Source organism: Microtus oregoni, unplaced genomic scaffold (assembly GCF_018167655.1).
Source record: "Microtus oregoni isolate MIOR12 unplaced genomic scaffold, Mior012 000000F_ref0000247, whole genome shotgun sequence".
Lineage (NCBI taxonomy): Eukaryota > Metazoa > Chordata > Mammalia > Rodentia > Cricetidae > Microtus > Microtus oregoni.
In genome coordinates this window covers 30,457,419-30,470,835 of record NW_024543059.1, presented here as the reverse complement: position 1 = coordinate 30,470,835, position 13,417 = coordinate 30,457,419, and the positions used below count along the sequence as shown (strand labels likewise).

At 42.9% G+C, this 13,417-nt stretch overlaps 1 protein-coding gene across 1 annotated transcript in view; it reads right to left on the bottom strand.

The window, feature by feature from the left end:
* Positions 1–13,417, bottom strand: part of Herc2 (HECT and RLD domain containing E3 ubiquitin protein ligase 2) — a 161,150-nt gene that overhangs the window by 63,345 nt on the left and 84,388 nt on the right. Inside the window, exons 40-55 of the mRNA XM_041656580.1 lie at positions 13,267–13,414; positions 12,997–13,193; positions 12,455–12,685; positions 11,404–11,542; positions 10,065–10,208; positions 9,658–9,800; positions 9,164–9,431; positions 8,935–9,071; positions 7,642–7,740; positions 6,149–6,317; positions 5,927–6,052; positions 4,747–4,855; positions 4,501–4,640; positions 2,374–2,564; positions 1,260–1,365; positions 1,079–1,170 (exon numbers count right to left, since the gene is read on the bottom strand). Of these exons, the coding sequence (XP_041512514.1) occupies positions 1,079–1,170; positions 1,260–1,365; positions 2,374–2,564; positions 4,501–4,640; positions 4,747–4,855; positions 5,927–6,052; positions 6,149–6,317; positions 7,642–7,740; positions 8,935–9,071; positions 9,164–9,431; positions 9,658–9,800; positions 10,065–10,208; positions 11,404–11,542; positions 12,455–12,685; positions 12,997–13,193; positions 13,267–13,414 (2,439 nt within the window). The remainder of the gene's footprint in view (positions 1–1,078; positions 1,171–1,259; positions 1,366–2,373; positions 2,565–4,500; positions 4,641–4,746; positions 4,856–5,926; positions 6,053–6,148; positions 6,318–7,641; positions 7,741–8,934; positions 9,072–9,163; positions 9,432–9,657; positions 9,801–10,064; positions 10,209–11,403; positions 11,543–12,454; positions 12,686–12,996; positions 13,194–13,266; positions 13,415–13,417) is intronic.

Genomic DNA, 13,417 nt, shown 5'->3' with positions numbered 1-13,417 from the left:
CTAAAGGGAAACACACAAAAAACACTTGGTATAGCTATACATGAGAACTTTTTACACAGAACACCAACAGTAGAGCTATGAGCCCCAGAGCTAAGAAACAGAATGACTAGAAGCTAAAGTCTCCGCACAGCAAAGAGACCATGTGCAGAGGGCACAGCCAGCTAAAGTTTCTGCACAGCAAAGAAAACAGCAGAGAGACCATGTACATAGGGGACAGCCAGCTGAAGTCTCCGCACAGCAAAGAGACCATTTGTAGAGGGCAGACAGCTGAAGTCTCTGCACAGCAAAGAGACCATGTGCAGAGGACCCGGCCAGCTGAAGTCTCTGCACAGCAAAGAGACCATGTGCAGAGGACCCGGCCAGCTGAAGTCTCTGCACAGCAAAGAGACCATGTGCAGAGGGCACAGCCATCCTACATGTGTACAGAAAACCTGTCAGACGGACTTTTCCAGAGACACAACAAACTCAGACTCTTTCTGCAAGATATTTTATTATTACTTCACAGGTTCAGCAGTTGAAGCAAAGGTGATTCAACAAAGAAGCAATTTCAATATCACAAATATTGTCAGAAAATCTACCTTAAGGAAAAGATATTGGGTGTTGACAAATATGTATGGATGTAAAGAGCAACTTCAGCCAGGGACGGTGGTCACACATGACTTTAATTCCAGCACTCTGGAGGCAGAGGCAGGCAGGTAGATCTCTGTGTGTTTGAGGCCAGCCTGGTCTACAGATCCAGTTCTAGGACAACCAGGACTACATAGAGAACCCTGCCTGGAAAAACCAAAACAAATCCAAAACCAAAAAAAAAAAAAGAGAGAGAGAGAGAGAAAAAAAAAATTCCAATCAAAGCTTTTTTTAGAGAGCACTAGGAATATGAACACATGCTTATTACCAAAAACAGGGAAAAGTGAAGTCGGTTTTGTTTCTTTCGCAGAAGTAATTGGATAAAATATGGTATTAAGGAATGTAAATCATTTAAGAAGGAAAAAACTCAGCTAAGTGCGAACACATAGCTGCCATCCATGGGCTACACACAATCACACAGAAAGAAACAGGTCACTACAACTCAACTCACCTCGGCACAGTCATTCAGCAGGGGCACGGTGGTGTCAGTTTGGTTGATATTAATAGTCTTTAGTTCAATTAGGTTATTTAAGGAACTTCCACCTGGGGGAAAAGAAAGGTAAAGAAATCAAACAAGCAATCTTTATTAAACGTTAGGAGAGGCTTCTTTTAGAGGAAACTAATTCAATTACCTGACACCACGACCAGGGATGGCATGTAGCTACTGTCTGCAGGATCTACTATCATTTTTAATCTATGAACAAGAACATCTGGGAAAATCTCCAAACGAATCCAATGCTTTTTTTAAAGGGGGAAGAAAAAAAAATACACTCTCAGTTACCGAAATTTAAGTTATATTTAGCTGCTAAAGTCTTCACTAGGCGCTAGCATGATGGCTTGGAAGACAAAGGCTCTTGCTGTTAAGCCTGATGATCTGCGTTCAACCCCAAGGAACCTACATGGTAGAAAACCATGAGCTCTGACCTCCATGTGCATGCGCGCGCGCGCGCACACACACACACACACACACACACACTAATAAACAAAGTAAAATAAAACAATATCACTGAAGCCTGAACCTGAGTTTTAAATGTAAAATGGAGTGTGAAGATTCACCCCTACTCTGGAAGAAAGAGCACCTCTTCCCACCACCTGCTGATTTGAGCAGTCTCACTCTAAGTCAGAGAAATGCTGCATTTACAGACTTCTGTCCGGGATCTAGACTGGGTCACAGAAATGCTGCATTTACAGACTTCTGTCCAGGATCTAGACTGGGTCACAGAAATGCTGCATTTACAGACTTCTGTCCAGGATCTAGACTGGGTCACAGAAATGCTGCATTTACAGACTTCTGTCCAGGATCTAGACTGGGTCACAGAAATGCTGCATTTACAGACTTCTGTCCAGGATCTAGACTGGGTCACAGAAAACGTTTCCCTTCCCATCACATCTGCCCTGCTGGCACACAAGGTACAAACAGTGTTAGAGAAATCCCCAAAACTCATTTGTATGCTAGAAAAACTTGTAACCTGGAGTATAATAGGAATTAACATTTTACATATGAAAATATATAAAATAATTGGTTACTCAACTGGTCACTTAATAAAATCTGTTATTCATAGTGTTTAAAAATCTAACAATAATACACAATATACTAGTCTGTATGTTTAAAATTATTTAATGACCTGAAACTTAAAATGAGCGTTAAGAGGGTATTAGCAAAAGTAAAAGTTCTCAGTTCAATGCAAAGGTCTAAAATCCACCTTCTAAATCAGAGTGTTTCCTGACATATCCCACAAACATTACCTTCCCTTGGGACCCAGATGATTGCCAACAGGGCTCACTGCCATCGATGAGACGAGAGGCCTGGTTCACAGAGGACGACACATTCAGACTCTTCACCATCCGTGACCAGCTGTCTAGCAGCATTCCAGGCTGACTGCTATGACAGCGCTTCAGCTGCTTTCCGGAACGGCCACAGAAGACTGCAGACTGCCCTATTGCATGGTCAAACAGAGGACAGACACTATGGGACTGGACAGAGCCCCCATGTCTGAGAAACCAGAGGACTACACGGCAAAGCGCTTCAAACTATGCTATTTTCAAATATCTTTACATTTTAAAAGAGCCGTTAGTTAATACCATAAATGGCTTTCTAAAAGCTATCCAATATTACTTTGTATCAGTTTGAGAAATGAGGTCTGTATAATGCTGTAATTCATTCCACATAAATCTTCTCAGATAATAACAAGGCAATGTATTTCCAAACAACCTGTGTCCGTTCACAACAAAATATTATTAGAACGACTTTTAGGATCTGAGAGAGTAGTTCAGTGGGAGAATGTGTGTGTGGTATACAGGATACCCCAGAATCAGTCTCTAGACTACAAAAATAAGAATAATAAAAATACTTTTATAAATGCAGCGCTAAAGATCAACTTTGTATTTACACATCCATTAATGGTGAATTCTGAAATTCAGTTAGCCTTTCCCAACTAAAAGAATAAGACAAAACAAAAAAAAAAGTAAACAAACCTCTGTTTGAAAGTACGGAAATAATGAAATAGAAAAGAATTAAGGCCAGCAACTAAAGAAGGCTAGGGATAAACAGAAGTGTGCAGAGGAGATGTGGCCTGGATCTGACAGCTCCCTTTATTGCTCTCAGAAAGGCCCAAGAGGGTTGTGAGCAGCCGAGCTGCATTTGAAATCCCAGCAGGAAGTACAGACAAGAGTGAACTATGAAGTGACGTCACATTTGGGAGGTGTTCTCTGTCCTCTGTTCACTAGATTACAGCTCAACATACACCTATGTCAATGACAGTTGATAAAAGTGAGCTCAAATAGGAATTGATCACTAACATCTGACAAACCAACCCTGCTGATTAAGGCTTAGTTTACCCCACTGTCTTCAGGGTTCTTCTGTGCTGTAATGTTTCATCAGAATGTGTCTTACGCAGTGGTAGTCACAACTTTCCACCGAATATGTATACCAAGTGTTTTTATCCGTGTATTTATTCATGGCCATTTAAGATTTGTTTTCCATGTTGGCTATTGTGAATGATGCAGCCATTAACATGGGTGGGCAAGCATCTGTTTGTGTCTTGGGATGGGAGCAAGCAAACAGACAGCACTCTTCTATGGCCTCTGATTTAGTTTCTGCCTTCAGGTTCCTGCTCTGACTGCCATGGTTTATAAATCTGTAAACTGCAAAATTAAATAAACCCTTTCTTCCCTAAACTTCTTTTTTTTTTTTTTTTTTGGTTTTTCGAGACAGGGTTTCTCTGTGGTTTTGGAGCCTGTCCTGGAACTAGCTTTTGTAGACCAGGCTGGTCTCGAACTCACAGAGATCCGCCTGCTTCTGCCTCCAGAGTGCTGGGATTAAAGGCGTGCGCCACCACCGCCCAGCTCTTCCCTAAACTTCTTTGGTCATGGTGTTTTATCACAGCCACGGGAAGCCTAACTAAGGCAGCAGGAATAGGAAAGACAAGATGAGGAAGTTAAATGCTAATGTCTGTTTGGATGGACAGATGGTTTTGGAAATACATAGTAGAGACAGTTGTACAACATCATACACAGCACATTCACTATAAATTTATAATGGCAAATTCTAAGCTCTGTGTATTTTACTTCAATACAAATAATACTACAAATGAAAACCTACACCACCAACTTCCATTGCACCCAACTAAACATAGATGTGCTCTTAGTTTCTGGAGATGATTCTAAAATTTCTGGAAACTGAGACAGGCAAACCTTACTACTCTAATGAAAAGAAGGCAGGGAAAGGGGAGGAAATGGATCCGACTGTCCCTTCTCTCTAACTGTGCTCTCTCTGCAACACTCCCTGTACACACGTGAACCTAACGGCAGACTTCAGTAGTTATTTCACAAGTGGGACTTAATGGAGGGCGAAGTACAAGCATTCAGCTCTACCTGGCTCATTTATCCTGCCAAAAGTATGTCTGCTGTTGTGTTTCTTTGTCTTGAAACAGGTTTCACAGAAATCAAAGTCATCACAGTTTCTGCACTTGAATCTGGATCCATTGATAGGGAATGTCTGACAGCCATCACAGCTGTTTTTAAGAAAGATAAGAAAATGATGAAGTCATTCTTAAATAACTTTAGAAGAAAACTCTTCCTCCCCAAACTGATCTAGTAATCATGAAACCAGAAACTCACGTGACCCCTGGATGAATACTGGGCACCAACTCCATTTCAGATAGCAACCCAGTCCAGTGAGACTGCTGGGGGAAATCCACAATGATGTCTTTCCCGTTGGCACTGAAAGCTAGCACAGGACAGAAACTACCTGAGACAACTTTGCAGTCAACATAAACCTACAGCTCAATACTGCAGCTCTGTGGTAAGTGCTGTAGGCAGTCACATTCCTTAAAGAACGCTCCTTAGCAATGAGACGGCACTTAGTCATCAGCCAGCTCCAGCAGAGCAAGAGTGAGCTCTCTGTGGTTGCACCGATGAGAAGGTACAGATGCTCATATACTGCAGTATCTTCTATTTGTGCTTATAATCTCCATACTAACGAGTTTTTAATTATAAAGGTGAAAAGTTGCACTTAGTCCCTTCATATATTAGGAAATAAACCACATTAACAATGCTAAAACTTTCCATCCTTTAAGAACAATCTTCTGTCACAACACTGATTTAGCAGCCATAAATGCTTTTTTAAACATATTTTTGTTTTGATACACAAGAATCTTTTAAGCAGCTGGGCAGTGGTGGTGTATGTCTTTAATCCCAACACTTGAGAGGCAGAGGAAGGTGGATTTCTATGAGTTCAAAGCCAGCCTGGTCTACAAGAGCTAGTTCCATGACAGGCTCCAAAGCTACAGAGAAACCCTACCTCCAAAAAAAAAAAACAAAACAAAACAAAGCTGATAGGGTTTCTCTGTAGCCTTGGGGTCTGTTCTTGTAGACCAGGTTAGCCTCGAACTCACAGAGATCTGCCTGCCTCTGCCTCCCAAGTGCTGGGATTAAAGGCGTGCACTACCACCGCCTGACTAAATAATCTTTTAAGTAAAGAAAAATACTTAAAATAAAAATTAAAATATAAAAGAAGTCATTTGTTCTTGCGCGACCTGGGAAGTTCTAACAATGGCCAAGCCCTGGGAAAGCAGCAATATTCTGGAATCCAAGTGCAGAAACATAAAGTAATGGTGACACTCATCTGTTTAATCTGTTTTGTTTAACCTGGCTATTTTTATGTCTGTTTATTCCTGGCCTTTCCTCTATTTCTCAGACATATTCATTTAACTTTTGATAGTATGGTAAAAAGAAATGCTAATGCATACAGTAATAAAGGAAACTATAGTCTGTAACAAAGCATTCTGTTGGCTGTTACCTTTCACGAGCCCCACACTTTGATGAGTAACGGATCCCCACTTGTATTTTGGTGTGGTTACGGAAGCTTTGACCCGTACTTTATCACCAATCTTGATGTGAGAAGAAGAACTCGGTGGAGGATAGCCTAAGGAGTTCATTGGCAAACACACTATGATTAGTGCTCACTTTCTGGGAACCGTGTCTCTAAGAAATAAAATGTATTAACAAGGAGTGTGCTCACCTATGAGTTCAACGTGAATATACCTAACCCAGTAAGTACCCCCTTTCTGCTGCCAATCACACTGCACATTGAGGTCATGCAATCCATCTCTGTCCAGCTTGATGACTTTGCCCACATCACCTTCACACACTTCTTCATATGTTCGACAGCATCGAACCATCATTCCGACCTGAAATTGAAATGCAAAGTGCAGTAAAGTACACCTAGACAGAAGATACAATGTAAAGATTTTATTTAGGACCCAGAAATAAGCTAAAAATATTGTGCTGGTTAGTTTGACAACTTGACACAAATTAGAGTCACCAAGGAAGTCAGAACGCTAATTGAGGAGCTGCCTCCATCAGGCTGGCCTGTGCGCATGTCTGTGAGTCATTTTCTTGATTAATAATTGTTAGAGGGGGACAGTGCAACCCACCGTGGGCACTGCCGCTCTGGACAAGCCATGGGGAGCCATAAGCTGCATTTCTGCATGCCATCTGCTTCTGCTCCTGTCTCTAGAGTCTTGCCTTAAGTCCCTGCCCTGGTTTGCCCACTTGATAGACTGTGATTGGGGCATGTAAGCCAAATCAACCTTTGGAGTTGATGCCTTATCACAGTAGCAGAAAGCAAACTAAGATAAGCAGCATTTAGCACAGGTAGAACAGACCTCGCTGGAAATATATACATGAACCTGTATCATCTTCAGAAGGAATAACAGCTCAAACACAAGCTACAGCTAATAAATCCAACACGGTGACAATAAACCAACCAAAGCTTCTTGGTCACCTTCAGCCGACCACCAATGCATCACTGAGAAAACTGAGAGACAACCTCTAATATCACTGATTTTAAACAGGGTGCTTACTCTGCCTTTCCTCCAAGAACTGTAAAACAACTAAAGCTGATTTAAAAAAATCTATCAAAAAAAAAAAACCTAAGCTAATAAATCCAAAAGCATTAAGTAAGCTAGAAAATCACCATCACATGGGCCTATAATGGGTCTACGATTGGGGAACTTCTTGAAAAACATGCAAAGTGAATGTCCACCGGGTAACAAACACCTGTCAACATAAGAATCTAACAAGCCTTCCTACCAAAGTCTCAGCATGAGTCCAGACACTTCCCAGTACTACTTCATGTTCTATTTGAACCTTCCCAACATAGATCTAATCACTGTCCCAAGGGCATGCTCTCTGGTCTCTTCTCGTTCCCATGATATCCGGATCTCTTTCTAATAAGCAGATCTTCTCCCCCCCCCCCCCCTTTTTTTGAGACAGGGTTTTTCTGTAGCTTTAGAGCCTGTCCTGGAACTCACTCTATAAACCAGGCTGGCCTCAAAATCACAGAGATCCTCCTGTCTCTGCCACCTGAGTGCAGGGAGTAAAGAGCAGTCTGACTGCCTTCCATTCCCGGGATGGCAGCCCCCCCCCACCCCCACCACCAGCAGGGCGAGGACTCTGTCAGCTCAGCTACTACCCAGCATGTAGGCGGTGCTCAAGCACTGTCAGGCCCACCTGAACGTTCTCTCTCACATACACAGCGTAGTCGTCGTTACTCAGGAAGTCAGCACGCTTCTTATAAGTCTGGCTCTCAGTCACAACAGCACCAGCAGTCTAAGTGACATAAACACATAAACAAATTGAAAAAGATACATAAGAAAGACTGTCAGCTGGGCATGGTGGCACACACCTTTAATCCCAGGAGGCAGAGACAGATGGATCTCTAGAAATTTGAGGCCATTCTGGCCTACATAGTAATTCCAGGCCAGTTAGAGCTACACAATGAGACCCTATTGACAAAAACAAAAACAAACAAAAATACTGAAATCCATAATATAAACAAATGCAGTAGACAATACTACACTTTCACTATAAAAATCTTCCTACCTTAACAGCAAAAGCACAGTGTGTAAAATAAATTTTTGTAAAAAATTTTAAATATATTAGTGTTTTGGCTGCATAGATGCATGTACACTGCAAGCATGCCTGGCATCAGAGGACAGATGAAGTTGCATATGGTTGTAGGCCATCATGTGGGTGCTGAGAATTGAACACAGGTCTTCTGTAAAAGCAACAAGTGCTTTTAACCTCTTAGCCATAATTCTAGGCAAAATGAATCTTAACAGTTTGCAATAAACAAAACTTTCCAAAGCTTTTAAAAATGAATTTTATAAAACAATTGTTTCAAGTAAAAAAATCACTATATCACACAAAATATGATTGCTTATTTAAATGGTTATCTTTACACGGGCTGTCAGTATGCATTCCAGGCTAGTTTCTGACTCCTGATCCTTCTGCCTCAGTCTCCAAAGTGGTATTACAAGCATGCAGCACTATGGCATGTATTTTTGACTTTTAAAAACAGAGTATTGGTATACTTCCAAGGCTAGTCTAAAACCATCCTTGAACTCATGATCCTCTTACTATGGAGGGTTCAGCATATTTATTTGTATTTTAGCCAGACAATGTCTAATGATGCTGCCAGGAATAGCTTCGAACTCTCAGCTCAATCAAACCTCCTTCTTTCAGTCTGCAGAGTAACTGTGACCACAACAGACACGGCTCTCCAGTGTCTTCTACCCAACAGCACTCAATTGTTCTCAATGGCTTCTAAAACTAAGAAAAATTTAATAGAGGAAAACCAATCATTATCTCAGCAGCAAAAGAGACATCTTGGTTCTGTATATAGCAGAGCTGTGGGTAAGCTTGCACAACTGGCCACAGGGCATGCACTGGTTCTTTTGAGGGATGGAGAAAAGTAATATAGAATCATCGTGTAAAACTGGTAGGATATGTGGAACCACTGACCACAGGGTACGGGGTATCGTCCACATCTTCCACCACCTCCTCGTCTGAATACTCGTCAGATACTGTGTCCGCATCTGAGAACTCTGTAACCTGGACATCAGAGTGGTCTAGTAGCCACCCAACCAAGGCTTCCACACCTAAGAGAAAAAACACTCAGCTACCTTCAAGACCAATAGCACTGAACTTCAAACCCAAAAAACAAGCAAACATATACAAGAAAAAATTATACCAGGCAAACCAGACGCATTCCCAGAGGTGCCGGAGAGCGACTTCAGAGCAAACTCTATATTCTTCCTAGGAAATCCCATTTCCATGAGCTGCACCACAATAGGCAGAGCAGGCGCTGGTGACTGCCTGCGCTTCTTCGCCCTGGCAAGATGGATGTGTTGTACGGAGACTGGGGTGGTGGCCTCACTGGAGCTGCAGTCTTCACAGCCTGGACTGGAAGGGTGTGTGGATTCCACAGCCAAGCACTGACAGAGGGCCAAGGCAGCAGCCTAGGCAAACAAGGAAGGTTAGGAGAAGGGCCCTCGACCATCTGAGCGAAAGGGAACGAGCAGCATCTCCCATGAGCTGCACTGCAGAGAACAGATTTACGAGTGCATCTCCAAATGCATTAATAAAGCACATTAGGAAAGGGGACTGCTTCAGTACAGAGCTAGTCAGTCAGTCATTCACAGTTAACCACACTGAGTTAAAGCAATCAAGGTCAGACAAGTGTACCTCAAGTTCCTGTTTATCAAATATGGCTTTCACAGGAGATGGCTGGGTGGCTGAGGACAATAACTGCTGCAGGAGGATCATCGGAGGCTGTGGCCCTTCCGGTGACATGTCCCCAAGGTCAGGGGATGCAGCTGCTCCATCATCTGAATTTGAAAACAAAATCTGTATATCCTACTTCTCAACAGCCAACCCACCTCTACTGAAGGTAGTGTGCTGGCCCGCCTGCACTGTACACAGCCAGGCATCAGTCCTCAGACACACAGGTCTCATCTGCATCTGCAGCACAGCCAGCCCACACACCAGGCACGCGCTCTCCTTTTATGAACTGCTAATTCATGCTCTTTGTACATGTTTCTACTAGAGTATCTTCTGTCACATCTACATAAAACCCCCTGTTAAGAAGATACCTGCATGTAGAGTCCCGGGCTCCTGAACAGCTGGCTGAGACAGTATCTGCCGTAGTTTGTCTTGGTGGGAAAGCAGCGCCCGCCCTGCTTTCAGGATGTACAGCTTCAGCTGCTGGCTGCGCAGCAGGTCCAAGTCTACTTGTCCTATGGAACAAAAGAACCAGTCAGAACCAGATATCCAGCTCATGTTCACCATGCGTGCCATCTCTACAACAGGAAAGCAATGGCGTGGCTTTCAGGAATGAACTGATTACCAATAACTGTGACCTCTGACCCCTAGGTCTCCTTCCTTCAGTGCCCTAGGTATCTATCTTAGTGCATTGAACTGAAGGCTAGAACCACATAAGCATTTCCTGCTATCATTAAATGTTTCCCAAATTACTGAAATTTCAACCAGACACAAATAAAACATTTTCATAATTTCTTGCAATATTCCTAGGAGGAATTTTGTCAGAAGCATCTGGTTTAACTGAAGCCATTTCCCTAGAATGAGCTCTCTGATCCAGTGATATGAAGCTATGCCACAGGTGTCTGACAGCAGACCAAGGACCACAGAATAGCCTATGCAGGAGAGGAGCAACTTTCCTAAGCAGGGGATGCAGGAAGTCTTGGGGACAGCACAGCAAGTGTAGGTTGAGAGAATGAAATCAGATGAGTCCTTGAGCACTAAACTTGGACCAACGGGCAGACCAGTTTGTTCACCATGATGACAAAAATGGAGGCAACTGGGAGAACACAGACTGAATTTGAGGCAAATGGCTGCTATATTCACAGGCCCTCCACTCAGAGCTGTGAACTGCAGACTCAAAATTAAAGGTGTTTACCATCACAGATGTTGGAGCAACAACAAATATGGAGAGTAAACAGGGGGAGTATGTTCAAAGAGGAGACAGAATGAGATGGGGTTACGAGGGAAACCGCTAGATTTCAAAGGTATAAAGAGCAAGAGAAACAGAAACAAACTCTGAGAATAACCAAAAGGCAGGAAGAGGAAAATCCCAAGAGTGGTTACCCAGACCCAAAGGGAGGAAAGGTTTTAAGGAAGCTGCCCACCAGTTAGAGACAAAGTCAAGAGAATCCAAAGACAAAGTTCTTTAGGGCTGACCCTGAGAATGTCATGAACGGAGAAACAAACCCGATATCCTAAAAGTCTGCTAAGAATAGGTGCTGGCAGTTCGAAGTGATGGGGTTCCAAATCTGAAGTCAACGGCAAACCTAAAAAGTACTTTATATCCCTAACTATAGCCGACAAGTGCTATGTGAACTCTAAGGCTCCAACGGTCACACGAACCCACTCTGATAAAAGGACAAGCAATACCATGGAACACTATGCACTGACCTGCAAAGGCCTGTTTTGCTGATTTCTTTGTTTTGTGCTTTTCCAATTTGCTTCCAGCAAGGTTCACCAACTCAGCCCAGACAGAAAGCATAGGCTCCGTGAAAGGCAGGTTGTTTACGCTAAAGGCCACAGCAGGGAGCTGAAGAAAGGGCACAAAATCCTTCAAAGAGTTGCTGATGAGATTAACAAAGTTTAAAATTTATTAAAGCATGAGACCTGAATTTAAATATGCATACTCCAAGTCATGTCCTGCCTGAGGATAATTCTGAAAGATACTACAGAAAGATAAAAGTACACATACAACAGATATACTCTATATGAAGGCTTTCTTTACCAGTTCACCAACACTAATATATCAGGGTGGTAGTTATAATCTAAGACTTTTTCTGTACATTCCAAATTTACTACATGTACTTATTCCTATTGTAATCAAAAATGTTTCATTAAAAAAAATATATTGTCAAATTGCACTTGGGTTACATAGAATTATATAACATTCTCTACTGTCCTAAGGCATGGGCACTTGGGTTACATAGAATTATATAACCTTCTCTACTGTCCTAAGGCATGGGCACTTGGGTTACATAGAATTATATAACCTTCTCTACTGTCCTAAGGCGTGGGCACTTGGGTTACAAAGAATTATATAAACCTTCTCTACTGTCCTAAGGCACAGCACTTGTGTTACAGCAGCTAGCTAAGCTATGGCATTCCCCATGATTAAAAAGCATTTTTCTAACTAAAGATTATTATCTTAAAAAATCATTTCTAGAAGCCAAATTATTCAATAAAAATACATTTTAGAAACTCCTATTTTAAATACTTAAAATTACCTTACAGAATGTCAATCTCTTTTTATGTCTAAAAGTCCCTGGCTGTATGCTCCCTGAGGCAGGCCTTTCCTAGAAGTACAAGCTAGCTCAGGAGGAAAGCTACGTGAACTCCTGACTCACAGATAGCTTCCTAGAAGACAATATAAAGTACAGGTTCTAACATTACACACCAGTTTCAGTACCACCCCAACACTCGAGAGCTCCGCCAAGCTACATACCGGTTTGAGCTGATTCAACGGGCAAACTCGGCACATGCGCATGTCACAGAACTGCACAGTGATTCTGCCCTTAGGGGTGATGCGAGTCACTGTGCCCTCTCCAAACTCATCGTGCATGACCTGGCCTCCCAGGCGCAGCCGGCCATCGATCCCTCCAATCACAGCCAGCACTGCCATGAGGCCCCCCACTTCCAGGTTCTCCGAGTCTGGGAAGTAGTCCTCCAGCAGGGCCTAAAAGGGAGACAGAGAGTGTGAAGTGTAGCTAAACTCAAGTCCTTTATCTCGTTCACTATGTACAAATTCACTTTAGGGAACAGAGCATCACTACATCGTCCCAGACTTGTGAGCTCAGGCAAACCTGCCTCAACCTTTCAAGCAGCTGGGACTACAGGCGTACAACCATGCCTATCTGAATTGTTAATTTCTTTAATAGTTATTTCCATCAAAATGCCCTTAAGTAAACATGAAACAAAAACACTTCATGTTTAAAAGGTAACTTGACTGCTAGGATCCCAGCATGCTGCTAGAAACCTGGAACACACCCTTTCTGGAGTCTTCCCAGAGCAGCTGTGTGTGACGGAGCAGAGCTGGGAGTTAATGTATTTGTTGATGAGGCCGTTCCACTGGGTGAGCGAGTGCAGAGTGCGGAGCAGCCCTACCACCTCCTCAGCCAGAGTGCTGCTGTGAGTGGCAGTCAAGGAAGCCTGCGGCCGCGCCCTCCGCTTCCTCAATGTGGATTCTGAAGCAGAGAGAAAACCAAGTTGCACAGCACTCACTAAAGAGGGGCACCAAGGACAGGCACCGCCACTCACCTCTAAGTAATGGGACATCAGAAGAACAAGTAGTGAGCAAGCTGCCCAGGAAGCCAAACAGCTTTTCCACCAGACACTTCATGTCCCGTGCCCTTTCTGTCTTGTCCCATGACGGAAGAACTGCTTGTAGTAAATGGACAGCTAAGATCTG